Here is a 17786-nt window from a genome sequence, read left to right as displayed (position 1 = left end):
GCCAGCTTAAATGCCTGTGCAAATGTAGCCTAAATGCAAAAGTCATCTGCATACTTGTTCCAGGTTAGGGACTGAGTCTTGCAAAAACAGCATAAGCATGACAGCCAGTTAACTCAAATTTGCAGAATAAAAATTCAGCAAGTTTATTTATATGAGAGAGTTTAAAGAAATACTAAAAGGTTATTTTTTTTTTTTTTTTGTAAAATAACAAAACATGTTATACTTAGCTGCTTTGTGCAGTTGTTTTGCACAGAACAGCCCTGATCGTCTTCTCAGGTCCCCTGCTGTTGCTCCTGGCGCCTTTTTGTTGGGCGCCCCCTAAGCAAGCAGCTTGCTATGGGGACACCCGCTGCTCTGTGTGTCCATTCACACGCAGCCATGCCTTGATCCCACCCCTTCTCTCTCATTGGCTGACTGGCTGTGATTGACAGTAGCGGGAGCAAATGGCTCCTGCTTGCTGTCTGAGCTAGTGAGGAGGCAAAGACCTGGGACAGATGAGGCTGTCGTGCACAACGCTGGATCACAATAGGGCTCAGGTAAGTATCGAGGGGGCTGGGGGAGCTGCTGCACACAGAAGGCTCAAAACTTTAGCCTTTACAACCACTTTAATAGTGATCCAAGTACACAGAAGAAACATTACTTTGCCTCCCCACCCACCAACATGCAAGAAATAAAAGAGATTTAGTAACAGCAAGTGGTAACAATTGTTTACCATCAGCACTATACTACACTAGATCTAACCTCTCTCAGTTGAAAACTCTCCTCAACACTCTGGGTGGTACGGTGAAAACCGGTTGTATTTAGATAAATGAAATACAACTGTAAAGAGGACATCAGACTCAAAAATTTTAACAAGGTGCAACTTTATTGCCAACATTTTATTAAAAAAAAAATATTTTCAATGAGAGCCATCAAACAGAAAAAAATACATTTCTCAGCAGTTTATAGAAATATGCAAAAGCTTTTAGGAACATTTCAACTCCGAATATGTATCAAACGGAACCTGCCACAAGAAACATAACGGTGTATCATTTCCCATTTCTGTACACACTAGTACATGTTACAAATTACTTTAAGTGCTTTAAATTATGCACCTTACTGGACATTCAGAACAATGCATCTCTAAAATAATGGCCTCCTGCACAAAATGCCATTTGCCTGGCTTTAATACTTTTGAGTCACAGACACAGAATAAGCTTGTACATTTTCAGGAATGTGTCTGAGCTACTGATCCTGAGGAAATACAAATCATTCAAAGTATTGATATCAGTACGATCAGGTGTCTAACATTCTCACAAGGAGAGGTTGGGTATGACAGGAGTACACCAATACAGTATTTGTCTTGAGTATGAAAGCAATATTCAGTATTAATATGTGATGACACATATGGACACACTCTCCTCCAGCCCACACATCAAAGGATTTGAGCACTTCACTTTACTTCAGTGAACTAGAACCAGAAGGTTTTGTTTTCAGTGGTGAATGTTAAAAGTTGCATATCATTTTCAGTGTTTACCAAGATTCTTTAAGAGGCCAAACATTTACAAAACATAAAACATCTGTCTATATACAAAAAAAAAAAAAAACCTTTACGCTATTAAAGTGCATACTTGGCAAAGCAGCCAATAACTTGTGCTATATGACATGAAGGCAGATGCATTCATTTGAAATCGCTGTTTTGGTGTGACAAGAACAATCTGCATGTTTCAAGCGTAACCAAATGCAATGGAAGAATTATTTTCCATCATTAAAGCATCATTTTTTTCAATGTCTTTCTGACAAGAAAAATGTCAGAGAGACAAGTCACATAATAGAAACCTAGTGATAGATGTCGGATTACATTATATATGTCTAGGGAGTTATTTGCTTACATTACAGAAAGTGTCTGTGGGGGTGTAAGTGTTCTGATGTTTGAGATCGCTAATGATCCTTAAAAGGCTTTGTCATGCCTCCACAAAGCAATCTTACTAGCATACGGGATACAGTAAATTTCATTCATTTGGACAGTGATCCACAAATCCCACGAATTCAAGTGTACAAGTCCTCATGTACACAGGCAAAAAACACTTTTAGGTCAAATTTACACTTGCAGATGGTGGGTGGTAAAAACACATGACTGAGCAGCTTTCTTACCATCCCCCCCTCTCCTCCTTAAGCTGCAGAGGCAGAAGATGGTGGTGTACATTTTGGCACAGAAAAATTTATCCCAACTGTCAGCAGACGGTAACACTTACCGAATGTGATCCATTTAAAAGGATGGGGCTGCACCACAACTGTGTACGATGCATGTGGTTGTGGTGCAGGTTTCTAGGTGTTAAAACAGGAGATGACATGTAAACACCACCTCACTGCCTGTCAAAAGACCTCTGAAGATCGATACACAAAGAATTACTCTCCCGAGGTCAACACAAAATCTAAAAGGGCTCCTAGAGTTTTTTAAATTTCTTATTTTCATGCCTCTGAACTCAGCTCGATTTTAGCCAGCGTCCATGCACATTGTCCCCCAAACCTGCATGTAAAATATGCATTAAGAATAACTGAATATTCTAGACAGTAAAAGGAGTTTATACGCATACACTTTTAAAATGCCATACGCCTGTAAACGTGCATATCGCACCAAAACAATGCCAGGAAGAAGCAGAAAAATCCAGCAGAAGAATGTTAATATGGCCGGGTGCATGAGGCCTAAGCGGTAACTTGTAAACAATACAAAGCTAGTTTTGTCGGAGAACTGAAAAGGATTGCAGACTGATCTATTAATCTTGACCTTTTTTTCCCCCTATGGGCCACTAACAACTTCTGGTCTATTATATACCCACAAGTAACTTTTTATGTTACTGGATCCTTGATAACATCCACTAAGAGTTTCATTTGTATAATCAGGGAGTAAACTAATACACTCCAGATTTTAGGGCCTACACTATTTAATTGCACAAAAGAACAATTCTAAAGATTTCACAGCTTACCAGCTTTGGTTTAGCTTAGTCAAATCAATGACAGTTACGGTTTGCCTTCAGGCAATATGCCATCATCTAACACAGCAATTCAGATCTCAAACAACAAAATCTGTCTTGGATCTGAAACTTAGAGGACCTACTGGTGAGCATATATTATACAATCTCCCTTAGATCTGCTATCAACTATGTAGGGCCTGCCTGATCACATGCAAATTGAATGGATTGCTTAGGTTTTTCCTCATATTACATAGTTTTGGTAAAAGTAGATTGTACAATCTAATTGTATAGTATAGGGCCAGCTTACATTGCAAATGGGCTCATCCACTTTACAGAACAGCCAGAGGACTTACCTATATTCATGGTTACAGTTCTAAAGGGATGCTGCCATGCTCCGGCAGCAGTTACGTCACTTTAGGCTCAATTCAGCTGACTGCAAGGTAATTTGAGAATTATAGTCACATGGCTAAATTAGAATGCCTTTTTCTGGTTTCAAAGCTTTGTGGATTAAGCCTTATGGCTCCTTTTCCCTCTTAAGAGACAGCTGTCCTATGGCGCTTTTGTTTATGGGCTGACTGGACAAAATGATTTAGGAGGCAGATCTGATCTTTTAAAGCAGAACTAGTTTTTTTTTTTATTTAATTGAAAGCAGGCAGGCTCTTTATTGCAGAAGAGACATGCAATGGCTCTTCCGTAATATAACAAACCTACACGGAGCTGTATATGCGAAGCTCAATATACATTCTGGCACTGTGCCTGTGAGCTAGGATGACTGAACTCCTGCAAATGCGTGGGAAATACGAACCCTGGAAAAAAAAACATAGATAAGATGCCAAAGAGGGACCTCGCAGGTGCTAGACCATTGGGAGCCAAGGTAAGTATCTATGACTTTAGTTCTGCTTTAAGATTACCAACTATCTGTTGGTTGTTGAACTTCGAATTCAGACAAATAAGTAGTCACTGGACAGACAAAACACATTTGCTCTAATTAGCAGAGCATTATGCTTATGATGCACCCAAAGTGGCTCCAAATCAGTCATTTAGTGGCACAACAAATGGGTGTTACTTTTTTTCTTCTTTTTTTACAAGTTGCTGAACTCAAATGAAACGATATTATATAACTTTATTTACACATTAGAAGTAGAAAGAGCTTTAGCTTGGTCAGAACAATGAATCTGGATATATACATGCATACTGCCCTGAAGATATCAATCTACTGTCCCTGAAGTCATGTGCACTGTGAACAACAGCTTCTGGGGAATGCAAGGGTAGGGCAGAGAGAAGGGGTCAGGAATATACAGCACACCAAAGTATGTCACAACGCATGTGTATCATATTGTGAGATCCTGTGCCTGATGAGGTGAGCATGCACATGTTTTTGTTTCGCGAACAGTCTGGAGGTTTTACACTAGAGCCAAATGGCTTGATTAGGGAGGACTGGAAATATTAGTGTATGATAACTTTGATAAAGACTGGGCCTTCTGCTTCTGAGTGCAAGTCAGGGCCAGTGCCCACAACTGCTACATGTACGGCTAGCTTTATTATGAAAACACTCACCATTTGCAGTCAGTGAAAGACTAAATTTACACAACTTATTTACACAATTATTCCGGAAGGCAATACAAAGAGTAAAGGCAAACTGCAAGTAGCCAACAGTAATGAGATTTAAAGATTGGTCAAAGCAATGAAAGATTCTGAATTGATGGCACGGAGTTACAGCAATTTGTATGACTTTACTTGGCCTCTGTGAATAAACCCGGTGGTCTGTACAAACTGAGGTCTAGAACCACATTCTACATTCGGTTTGGTTATATTTGGAAACATAAATTGGACATGTAAAAAAATATAAAAAAAATCTATACAAGTTATAGTACTCTAATTTATTCCTAGTTATATTCCTGGTAAAAAAGAATATGCAGGATGAGAGCAACAACACAACTGCAGTGTCTGTATTTTGATAGAGTCAGTCAATGCCACTGACCTTACCTCTTCTGCCCTAACCTAACCTCCCTCTCTCCCCTAGTTTTGCATATGGTCTATTCAGGTCTAGGGGGAAGTATTGAGCTGGTGCACCTGATGCTGAAGAAGATTTTAGGCCTGAGAAAGGGGATTCTAGGTTAGATTAGGAGTTCAAGGAAGGTGGATCAGTAAGTTTTTGTTTACCCTTGTACTTTGAAGCATATGGCAACCTTTTTAGGAAATGTGATTTTATAAGGCTAGAATTTGTAAATAGTAATTATTACTCAGTTTGTTTCATCAAGCATGCAGCAGCCTTTTAAGCATCTACTACACCCAAGACCCTGGTCACACTGGGTGCGATTTGGCATACGATTTGCATGCCATGCGACTTGCAATTTGCATGCCAAGTTGCACCATATTGTCTGCAATTACAGCGGTCATATCAGTGTGGTTCCAATTTGGTCGGAGCCGCACTGATTTCTACAGTAGTTCATGCACTACTTTTGTTGCGATTTGCATAGACATCTGTGTGAGTTGTCTTGCAAATCGCATCTCAAATCGCAATGACATCCCGACTTTGAAATCGTGCAACTTACATTGAAGTTGCACAATTTTAAAGTCAGGATCGATGTGACCGAGGTTTAAAGGCTAATGTGAAAATGTTGTTTATGGGCATTTAGGAAATTTAGGACCAGCTGTGCAAGAGATGCTCTCAGCTGTGTCTGCAGATACATGTGACAAATCCAAAAGGGCCAAACCACCTAAAAGTACTATTTTCGTGATAGTTAGACACTTGTGGGCTGAGTTAGCCCCAAAAATAAAATACGTAAAGAAATCCAAGACATACCTGGGAACTACTTGGCAGAGATCTTACCACCAGAGTCCCCAAGAGATGAAGGAACCATTGGGTACTTAATATTTCTAGCATCTACCAAAATATATCAGTTTTGGGCAAACCTTTAAGAACTTTACATAAAAATGGTAATAAATATTATTTTCAAAATTTGTTTTTCTCAGCCTTGATTTACAATATTATATTTGTTCAAATGGCATGATTTTGAGGTGGACATTGACTTGCAGTTAACAGAAATGGATATTTACAACAAAAACATGTTGATGCTCCTGGCTCGGACAGTGAACTACAGTATGTGTCACTAAGCTCCCTGAATGTTCACACATCTAAGCACCCTTTCTACATACCCATACTTGGGTTTCCCATCTTACAAGACTGTACATTATATCCTAGGTATTAAACACCACATGCCCAGTTGTAAAAATACACATTCTTTTTTATCAGGAAATATTGTATGTACACATAGTAACAGCTAGAAAAATATAGAACTGCGCCAAGAAGTAATGTATAAAAAACAGAGCTTAACTGCTATATAAAAAAAAAACCAAAACAACAACAGGTCACAGTGTACAACAACAACAAAAAAAGGTCTTATTTTTTTGCCCTCTTTTCACGTTGTGTTGTTGTCTCTGAGAATGATGAAGTACTGGCTTCCGAGTCTGCTTCATGTACACGTTTGCGACCAACATGACTCTATAGAATAAACACAATGTAGAGAATAATTATTAGACTTCAGAAAATGTTTTCTTGTCAATATATCAACAGTGAGAAAGGTAAACTGCATTAGTAACCTGTTATATACTGAAGTAAAATCCAGCAGTCACAGGCAGCTAAAAACCACCATGAAAAATCAGAATGTAATCACATGCAATAGCTTATGCAATGCACAGCTGCTTTTGTGTAGTCTATGGATCCATGGAAAAGGCAGGCTCTGACGTTGAACTTTTGGTTAAACAAAATTTTGCAGTTGACTATGGATTTGTAGATAACTATAGAAGGGAATACTTCACAGGCTTTTTTTTATATTTCTAATAAAGGCAGACAAACAGGATTTTTGACATACCGTAAAATCCTTTTCTTGGAGCACATTAGGGGACACAGGACGAAGTATTAAGGTACACTGGGTTATGCTGCTGCCTTCATGGGACAGGACACTAAGGACAGCTCAGTGTAACCCCTTCCAGTCCCAGCCTACCTCAGCTTTGTAGCAAACAGCAGCAGTAGTGGGTCATAACAGGGAGAGGGACCTGTGACCATTAAATGTACACCAAGAAAAGCATTTCACAGCAAGGAAAAAAGAAATCCTATTTTCTTATTTGTACATTAAGAGACACAGGATGAAGTATTCAGATACATTGGGATGTTCAAAAGCAGTTCAACTGAGATATGGTGACAGCACCAAAAAACCCAGAATAATCAACAGATTAACAGAATTAGCTAAATAAAGCCTACAGAGCCATCTATACAAGCTTACGATTAAACGAAGCCTGTGTCAGATGAGGCCTGAACATTCACTTCGTAAAACTTAACGATAGTCTGAACAGAAGTCCAGGCGGCAGTCTTCCATTATCTAAGAAACAGATGCCTGATGTTGAAAAGCCCACAAAGTACTAACTGTTCTGGTGGATTGTACTTTGACAGGGAAAGGTGGAACTTTGCTCTTCAGGTCATAGGTGTGAACGCTGAGCTGCCAAATCCATCTGGCAATAGTGGAACTTGAAGTAGGTTGTCCCCTATGGGTACCTTCAGGAATGGCAAACAAGTAAGAGTCAGACAGTTGAAAGGGAGCAGTAGCTGAAAGATAAACTTCAAAAGTGCATACCACATCCAGACAATGGAAAGAAAATGCCTTAAAATGTTTAGAGGCAGGAAAGAGGGATGGCAGAAAAAATGTTCTGGTTAAGTTGAAAGAAAAACACATCTTGGGAGGAAGATAGGCATTGGTCCTCAAAACAACAAAAGAAAAGGTTCATTATAGGTTAAAGGATAAACTCACTTAAAAAAAAAAAAAAAAATGCACATTTTTTTGCAGGGAGCCTGTAAATCATTGCTCCCACGATCAGCAGATTGACATTGTACAATGTCAATGTCAGGCTTTTTCAGGCTGTCAGTACACGGTTAGTTCATACCTTTGATATGGGCAGGCAGTTACTGCAGTCCATGAAGCTCAAAAGAGTACAAGAGCGCTCACCAGATCCCTCACAATACATTGAGAACTGCAAGCCATCAGCTGCAAAGGCTGACGGTATAAATGAACGGACACGTTCTTTTTAAATAGTGGCAACGGGTGCAGGGAGAAGATCCCCGGTATGCTGTCATGTGGAGGAGGGCAGCAGAGGGAGAGCTGCAGATGCTGGAACATGTTCAAAAAGGTAACCGTATCCTTCAAGGTGCAAATTCATGGCTCATCTCACTAAAGTGATGGCAACAAGAAAGGAAACCTTGAAAGTAAGGGTAGACAAAAGAATATCCATAATAGGTTCAAAAAGTGGTTTCTGAATGAGCAAGAGAACTTAACCGACACTCACTAAGGAGTGAGATGCAAATGCTTTCTGAAAAACTACCGCTAAGGCTAAGATTTGTGGTGTTTGTGCATCCTCCATAAGATGTAAAAGTTAAATGAATATCTGCACCATTTAGGAGATATTCGCTTGATTGACAGCCGGTGACGTCACTTGCACATGTTCTCTTTTGGAATGGAATATCTGTGCTGTTCCTTCAGAGCTCCGTGCGTGACCTCATCGTGGCTCGGCTATTCAAGAGGCCACAACCCACAAACCCAGAAGGAAGACTGGGTAAAGATGGAATCCTCTGCAAAGGCGACAGCTCATTGCTGGAAAGCTTTGTTTCAAGGTAGGTCTTTCATAATGTGCTAGTATGCAATGCACATTATGCCTTTACCTTCAGGGGAGAAAGTTTTCATTTTTTTTTTTTTTTTTTTTTTACAAGTTTATTACCACTTTAAGGTGCGGGATGGATGTTTTTTCAGACTAGATAAAGAAAAGAATGTGTGTCTCATGGAGAACTTCCAAAAATAGTTTCTCTGACCAGCACCAAGAAAAATATGCCTTCCAGATATGATGGTAGACTTTGAAGAAGTCGATTTCCTAGCTTTTAAGGGATAACCAAATCTGACAGTTCCCTGTCCCTCAGAACCTGGGCTTCAACATCCAGGCTGTTAAAGCCAAAAACTGAGATCAAAGTGCTAAACAAGCCATTGGGACAAAAGATCCAAATAATCTGGGAGGGCCCAAGGAGAGAATATTTACAAGAAATGAGCAAGCATATAAAGTAAGCATCTTTCAGTGTCCTAGATTGATGTCCTTCAGAATCTTACACAAAACAAAGAGAACAAGAGCAGTGCAAAATCGACAAAGGAATCAGTGGTTTTGGAGATGATCTTATCTTCTGTTTTAAGCAAGTTCTATTCTACTGAAAATTTTAGCTCTGTGGTAAAGTATAAATCAGGTTATGTTATGAACAGGCCTTGCTTAACCCCTTCACCTCTGGACTGTATCCCCCTTCCCCCCACACACAAACACACGCTAAAGATTAATTATAACCTCCAAAACATTTTATTTTCTAAAAGGGAACTTACAATAACTAATAACAAAAAAAACCTGAGAAATGAAAATTATTATGTCAAATATGCAAACACATCATCATCCCCAATTTTTGGAAAAAATATAAAAGATGCCAAAAATATAAACAGACAATAAATATGTGAAGCATCATAATTGTGTGAGCCTGCAAAATTGTGATAAACCACCATACCTTTTTACATAAATACAGGTGAAACTCGAAAAATTAGAATATCGTGCAAAAGTTCATTTATTTCAGTAATGCAACTTAAAAGGTGAAACTAATATATGAGATAGACTCATGACAAATCACGGCTTGAACTATCTTGCTTTTCATGTAATAATTGTGATGATTATGGCTTACAGCTCATGAAAACCCCAAATCTACAATCTCAGAAAATTAGAATATTGTGAAAAGGTGCAATATTCTAGGCTCAAAGTGTCCCACTCTAATCAGCTAATTAAGCCATAACACCTGCAAAGGGTTCCTTTTTTTTTTTTTTTTTTTTTTTTAATTTAAATATTTATTTGTTTTCAAATATAGCAATATAAGTATTTCCAACACAAGAAGTAGTAAAATACAACATAACAAATTTCTTCTAAAAAACACTTATTGCAAATCATTTTCTCCCCTTAACCCCCTTCCCTCAACGCCCCCTCCCTCCCACCCCTCTTCAATAAACCCCTGACATCTGTCTGATTCCCATCTTTATTCTTATTCACGGAGTAACTTCTTTCTTCTTTGCTCTAAATTCCTCCCATTTCTTCCATTTTGTATAATAAACCTCCATCTTGTCTTCCTGTATATAGTATAGTTTCTCCATTCTAACAATCTGATCCACTCTGTCTATCCAGTCATCTACCTTCGGTGCCTCCACTTTACGCCAAAACCTAGGTATCAATCCTTTAGCTGCATTTAAGTAGCACTCTATACCCATATCTTTAAATGTATTCATTGATATTTCTGTAATATGAAAAAGGCATGTTTCAGGGTCCAAACCAATCTCAATTTCAGTGATATTCCTAATTTGATTTATAACCTTTTTCCAGTAAACTTGTATTTTTGGGCACCCCCACCACACGTGATACGTTGTGCCCTCCTCTCCACATTCTCGCCAACACCCAGGTTGTTTCTCACCACTCATTTTGTGCTCTACCATCGGAGTGATATACCACCTATTTAAACATTTATAGTTCAATTCCACCTCCCGCATGCTAACATTTCCATGTATCATTCTATATATTTTTCTTTGTGTATGTTCCTCCCACTCCACCCCCAAATCCCTTTCCCATTTTTCTATATATCTTAATTTTACCTTACTATCTAAATCAGTGAGAATTTTGTATGTTTTAGCAGTGCTGTGTTTCCCATCACCTCGAACTTCAAAAAAATTTCTCAAATAAATTCCAATCTTTTCTAATTCTAAGGGGCTTTGTCAGTTTCCCCACGAATTGTTTTAATTGATTATACCTCCATATATCTATCTTAGTGAAAATCCATCCTTCTTCCCTTTTCAAATCCTCTAGTGTTCTTAAGTTTACCCCCTCCATTACGTCTCTCAACTGAGCATCCTCTTTCTTAATCCATTTACCCGTGATTTCCTCTTTACCTGGGGGGAAAAACTCTGAATTTCTTAATGGCATTAACAGTGAGTTAAAATCCCAATTCCTCTGTTTGTGCAATCTATCCCATTCTTTCAAAACAATCCTAGTGTATGAACTTGTGCTCTCAGCTAATTCTCTAAACTGTGTTGACACCCAAACGATCCCACTCAAATCTTTCCCACTAAGTGTATTTTCTATTGTAACCCAATTTTTACTCTTTGTATTGTGTTTCCAGTCAAAAATTCTTGATAGGATCACTGCTCTATAATATCTTTTGAGATCCGGCATTCCCACCCCACCCTTTTCTTTATTTCTACTTAGCACTTCATATGATACTCTAGGTTTTTTATTTTTCCATATATATCTTGTTACCATTTGCTTAATTGTTCTAAAGTATGTCCCTGGGAGTTTAATGGGAATCATTTGGAGTTTATACAAAACCTTAGGGAGAATTACCATTTTTATTAAGTTAATACGACCTAACCACGAAGGATTTCCTCCTCCGATTCTCTTCAATCCTCCCTAATCTCATTTAACAATGGTATATAATTTGCTTTATAAAGATTTTTCTGTGAAGAAGTAAGTTTCACTCCCAAATATTTTATTTCTCTATCTTTCCATATAAAGGGGAACTCTCTCTGTATCATTTCTTTTTCGCTCTTTGGAAGATTTATATTTAATATCTCTGTTTTACTCGGATTAATTTTTAGGTTTGCCAATTCTCCATATTCCTTCAATGTTTTCATTAGGTTAGGAAGCGTTATCCTAGGGTTACCAATATAGAACAATAGGCCATCCGCGAATGCGGCAACCTTGTGCTCTATCTTTCCTACGTTAATTCCCTTTATATCTATATTTTTCCTGATTGTTAATAGCAAGGGTTCCAATGACAAAACAAACAACAATGGGGATAGTGGGCAACCCTGTCTAGTTCCGTTTATCATTAAAAAAGACTCTGATCTCTCTCCATTTACCATTATCATCGCGGAAGGTCCTTCATACAGTCTTCCAATCCATCTCCTCATCCTGTTACCCAGTCCCAAAGCCTCTAGCATATCCATCATGAAGCTCCAATTAACCCTGTCAAACGCCTTCTCCGCGTCTAGTGAGAGCAACAGTACTGGATTTTTTCCCGTTCGACTTTTCTGAATAAGCATCAGGGATCTCAACCCATTATCTCGACCCTCCCTTCTTCTGACGAAGCCCACCTGGTCCCCATGTATCCAATCTGGCATCAGATCCCTCAACCTATTCGCTAAAACCTTTGCATACAACTTCGTATCTGTGTTCAGTCTATAACTTGAACACTGGGAGATATCTTTACCTTCCTTATGTATCAAAACCACCTGGGCCTGTAGGGATTCCTGTCTCATCTCCATCTCTCCTCCCAACGCATCCATATATCTCTTTAATTTAGGTAGTAGTAAGTCACTATATTTTTTATAGTACCTCACAGTATACCCATCTGGGCCCGGGCTTTTCCCCGACTTAAAGCTTTTTAAAGCGGTTTTTAGTTCTTCCTGTGAGATTTCAGATTCTAAGGAGTTTAATAATTCTTCGCTTAATTTTGGTAATCCTGCATTTCTTAGATATTCTCTTCTTTTCTCCTCATTTACCTTTTTGATCTTATTTGTAGGGTCGTTAGGGGCAATATTATATAATTTACTATAGTAATCCTTAAAAACTTTTGCAATTTCTTTAGTTGAGTGGACTAATTCTCCCTTGAAATTTTTTATTTTATCTATATAATTTCTATTTTTTTTCTTCCTCAGAGTTCTCATCAAATATTTTCCCGGTCTATCTCCCCATCTATATCTTTCTCCCGTGATTTTATGAAAAATTCTCGTTTTTTCTTCCTCCAATACTTTCTCTAATTCTTCCCTCTTTTTTATCATTTTTTTCTTCTATCTCTTTCATTATATTACTTTTATGTAGGAGTTCCAACTCAGCTATTTCCTTTAAAAGCTCACTAATCCTTTCTCTCCTTTCCTTTTTTTCTTTGCCCCAATCGCAATTAGGATTCCTCTGATGTATACTTTGTGCGCCTCCCACATTGTAGCCCTTGATACGTCTCCTGTTTCATTTTCCTCAAAAAATCTCCCTATCTCCTCCCTAATTTTCCGTTCAGTATCTTGATCCATGAGAAGTGCCTCGTTCAGCCTCCATGTCAGTCCTCCCGACGACCTCCCTCCCCATCTTAATTTTAATGCAACGGGGGTATGATCCGAAAGGGTCATTAGTTCTATCTTAACACTAGACAAATCTTCAATGAGACGATGATCTATCAATATATAATCTAATCTGGAGTATGTTTTATGAGCGTTAGAATAAAAGGTATAGTCTCTGTTTCTGTTATTTGCTATTCTCCAGCTATCCACCAATTGGCTCTCTCTCATCACCTTGTTCAATATTCTCATCGACTTGTTTCCCTCTCTCGACACTGTAGAAGTTGTGTCTATTTGTGGGTCCATACATAGGTTGAAGTCTCCTGCCACTATTAAATATCCCTTAGAGAAATCCATCAATTTTTTCAAAACCCCTTTCAAAAACATCTCTGGTTTCCTATTAGGGCAGTATATATTTGCTAGCGTACACTCGATATCTTGCAATTTGCCTTTCAAAAACAGAAACCTCCCATCCGGATCGGTATTCCTATCTTCTAGTTCAAACCTAACATTTTTTGCAAATCCTATAGCCACCCCCTTCGCTCTCTTAATTGGGGAATCCGCATAATACCAAACCGGATGGTATCTAGATTTCAACTTAAGATTTTTTTTTAACTCTAGGTGCGTTTCTTGCAAGAATACCACTGAGGCCGCTCTATGCTGTAGTTCTCTAAATAACCTAAATCTTTTACTTGGACAGTTCAACCCATTTACATTGTGAGTTATGAACTGTATTTCCTCCATATTTTGTTTATTTGTCATCTTTCCATTTTACCATCTCCTTTCTTCTTCCATTTCCCTCTATCTCTTCTTTTATGGCAGATGTCAGTTTTAAAAAACCCCTCTCCCCCCTCCCCTTCCGATTCCCTCCCTCCCTTCCGCTTTAGGCCTATGGCTTGCCCTCCCCCCTCCTCCTCCCTCCCTCCCACCCATTTTAGGCTAATAGTTTGCCTATAAATCTGTTGAGGATCTAAACCCTTCATAGATTTTGTACCTTGGGGTTGAGCTCCTCCCATGAACGGCCTCTCCCACCTCCCACCCCCCCAGATGCCCCTTGTCTATTTCATAAACTCAAGATGATTCCACTAAGATGTACTTCATTTGAGCGAACAGGAAGTAGGGAGAGAGAGAGAGAGAGAGAGAAAAAAAAATCCTCTATCTTCCTCTCCCAATTAACTGCCAGTCTTCCTTTACTCTGGCCCCACTATCTCCTACCTCCTCCTCCCAACCCGAAAGTTCTATAATTTGCAAATCAAGTCTATCACAAAAGTCTCTTAAATCCTCAGGAAATCTCAAGTAGGCTGTAATTCCATTCTTCCATCCGATTAGACACTCCAGAATACCCCATCTATAGTGCACATTTTGTTTTTTCATTTGCTCTAACAGGGGTTTCAGAGATCTTCTTCTCCTAAGTGTCTCTGTTGTCAGATCTGCAAATATCTGTATATTTATTTCTCCATATTTAATATTTGATCTTCCCTTAATCTTTCTCCATATCTCTTCTTTATCACACATCTTTTGGAATTGGACAATTATGTCTCTGGATTTCTTTTCTCCATTTCCATGTTGAATCCTTCCAATTCTAAAAACCTCTTCCAGATTTACCTGTTCTGTTTCTGGTCTATCTCTTATGGAGTTTAGGATTTTACAGATAAAGTCTCTCACTTCCTCTCCCTTCACGGACTCCGGGATACCTTTTACCCTAAAGTTCTTCCTTCTCTCCCTGTTTTCCTGTACTTCCATCCTATACAACAGTCTTTTTTGCTCTTTCTTAATATCTTTTGTCCTTTTTTCTAAACCAGAGATAGATTGGGCATGATTTTTAATTCTTTCCTCTGTCTCCTCCATCCGCAATAGCAACTGCCCTAAATCACTCTATATGATTGTCAGTTCTTGTTTTGTTTTTTCTAGACTTTTGAACATATCTGCCATCTCTTTCTTATTTGGTACTTGTAGTTCACTTTCCAGATTTTTCCTCTCCACATTCTCTAATATTTGTTGGCTATTATACTTTGTTCCCAGGGAGAGTCTCGGGCTAGCTTCCAAGCTCGTTTCCAACTCGCTTTTATCACCGATATCTTGAAATCTTTCTGGGGTCACATTACCTTGAGACGTATATTTTTTTATCGTGCCTACTTGGGACCCCTTTAGCCCACTGCTTTTAATGTTTTTATTCTTCATCTCTTCTGTGGGTTTTATTCAATTAAATACAGGAACCACCTTGGTTTAACAGCTAAAGACCAGGTATCTAGATTTCAACACGTGCTTATTTTCCACTTTCCCACTATGTTCTCCTTCTTCCAGGGCTGCTAGTTCCTCTTATACTCAATCTTCCCCAGGGAGTCCACCCCTCTTTAAACATACAGTCACCATATAATCACAATTTGCTAGGTCGTGCTGCTCACACTCACCCTCTGGTTGGTTTTCTTCTGGTGAGGCAGCCACGAGCCACCAGCTGCAAACTTCAGCTTCCCACTGCTCTCTTCAGGGGGACTCCTCTGGGTCTTCTTCCTCAGACCCTACTCCCCTGTGTATAACCTTAACACACACGGGGAGCAGGTCATCCATCAAACAAGTGTCTTCTCCTTTATGTTGCAAGGGGGGGGCATGGGGGGGGGGGAGCGAGCCGGCGTCCTCACTCTCACTTCAGATGCCGGCCAGCTTTCTCCCCTTCCCAGTAGTGCTCTGCGGTTTCCCACGTGTCTGTTCCGTGACTCCCCGCTCTCCCAGCAGCCCCGCACTTCAGTCCGGACCTCCTGCAGCAAGCCCCGCCGCCCAGCACACCTTCCTCTCTCCACTCCCGGGCCGCCGGATCCGCTCTAGAGCCATCGCTCGTGGGTAAGTCCCCGGGTCACTCTTGTGCAGGCATCTGGGATGGTGTAGGTGATTCGGAGAGCACCCGCTCCGTGCTCTCCTATGCCGCCATGACAAGGCTCCTCCCCCGCAAAGGGTTCCTGAGCCTTTAAATGGTCTCTCAGTCTGGTTCAGTAGGAATCACAATCATGGGAAAGACTGCTGACCTGACAGTTGTGCAGAAAACCATCACTGACACCCTCCATAAGTAGGGAAAGCCTCAAAAGGTAATTGCAAAAGAAGTTGGATGTTCCCAAAGTGCTGTATCAAAGCACATTAATAGAAAGTTATGTGGAAGGGAAAAGTGTGGAAGAAAAAGGTGCACAAGCAGCAGGGATGACCGCAGCCTGGAGAGGATTGTCAGGAAAAGGCCATTCAAAAGTGTTGGGGACTTTCACAAGGAGTGGACTGAGGCTGGAGTCAGTGCATCAAGGGCCACCACACACAGCCGGATCCTGGACATGGGCTTCAAATGTCGTATTCCTCTTGTCAAGCCGCTCCTGAACAACAAACGTCAGAAACGTCTTACCTGGGCTAAAGAAAAACAGACCTGGTCTGTTGCTCAGTGGTCCAAAGTCCTCTTTTCTGATGAAAGCAATTTTTGCATCTCATTTGGAAACCAAGGAAGAAGAGTATGGAGGAAGAATGGAGAGGCACACACTGCAAGATGCTTGAAGTCCAGTGTGAAGTTTCCACAGTCTGTGTTGATTTGGGGAGCCATGTCATCTGCTGGTGTTGGTCCACTGTGCCTCATTAAGTCCAGGGTCAACGCAGCCGTCTACCAGGAGATTTTGGAGCACTTCATGCTTCCTTCCGCAGACCAGCTTTATGGGGATGCTGACTTCATTTTCCAGCAGGACTTGGCATCTGCCCACACTGCCAAAAGCACCAAAACCTGGTTCAATGACCGTGGGATTACTGTGCTTGATTGGCCAGCAAACTTCCCTGACCTGAACCCCATAGAGAATCTATGGGGCATTGCCAAGAGAAAGATGAGAGACATGAGACCGAACAATGCAGAAGAGCTGAAGGCCGCTATTGAAGCATCCTGGTCTTCCATAACACCTCAGCAGTGCCACAGGCTGATGGCTTCCATGCCACGCCGCATTGAGGCAGTAATTGCTGCAAAAGGGGCCCAAACCATGTACTGAGTACATATGCATGCTTATACTTTTCAGAGGTCCGATATTGTTCTATATACAATCCTTGTTTTATTCGTTGCATGTAATATTCTAATTTTCTGAGATTGTGGATTTAGGGTTTTCATAAGCTGTAAGCCATAATCATCACAATTATGACAAATCATGGTTTGAACTATCTTGCTTGGCATGTAATGAGTCTATCTCATATATTAGCTTCACCTTTAAAGTTGCATTACTGAAATAAATGAACTTTTGCACGATATTCTAATTTTTCGAGTTCCACCTGTACTTAAGAAAAAAAAAAAACTCCTCTACAGCACTGATACCGAATTTATGTTTTTACATACTAGGTGCTCACATTTTTATGTATGTGCATACGCAAGGGAAAAGGTCCTATCATTTTTTTCATTTCATTAAATGTTAACATTTTGCTTGTTTTTTTTTTTTCTGAAGAATTATTGTGGTCCTGGGCTTCAAGGAGAACACAGAAAACCAGGGGCCAGCATATGGTACAAGTCATTGGCAATGAAAGGGATAAAGTAGAAATAAATCCTAAATGGATGACGTTTAGCTTGGTAAAGTACTGTGCTTCAACAAATTGGCATGTTTTTTTTTTCCCCCTAAAAGACTATTTTCACCATTTTTCCATGATGATCTCTAGCCAGTTTCAGCCT

General features: G+C 39.8%; 1 protein-coding gene across 1 annotated transcript in view; it reads right to left on the bottom strand.

Annotated features, from left to right (window-relative positions):
* Positions 1–846: 846 nt before the first annotated feature.
* Positions 847–17786, bottom strand: part of CHEK2 (checkpoint kinase 2) — a 72911-nt gene continuing 55971 nt past the window's right edge. Inside the window, exon 15 of the mRNA XM_089686665.1 lies at positions 847–6459. Within this exon, the coding sequence (XP_089542791.1) occupies positions 6358–6459 (102 nt within the window). The 3' untranslated portion in view covers positions 847–6357. The remainder of the gene's footprint in view (positions 6460–17786) is intronic.

The sequence above is a fragment of the Staurois parvus genome, unplaced genomic scaffold (genome assembly GCF_062004578.1).
Source record: "Staurois parvus isolate SC_StPar_1 unplaced genomic scaffold, SC_StPar_1.0 ptg000404l, whole genome shotgun sequence".
NCBI lineage: Eukaryota > Metazoa > Chordata > Amphibia > Anura > Ranidae > Staurois > Staurois parvus.
The sequence above is the reverse complement of the archived record's forward strand: the minus strand, read 5'-3'. Positions and strand labels throughout refer to the sequence as shown.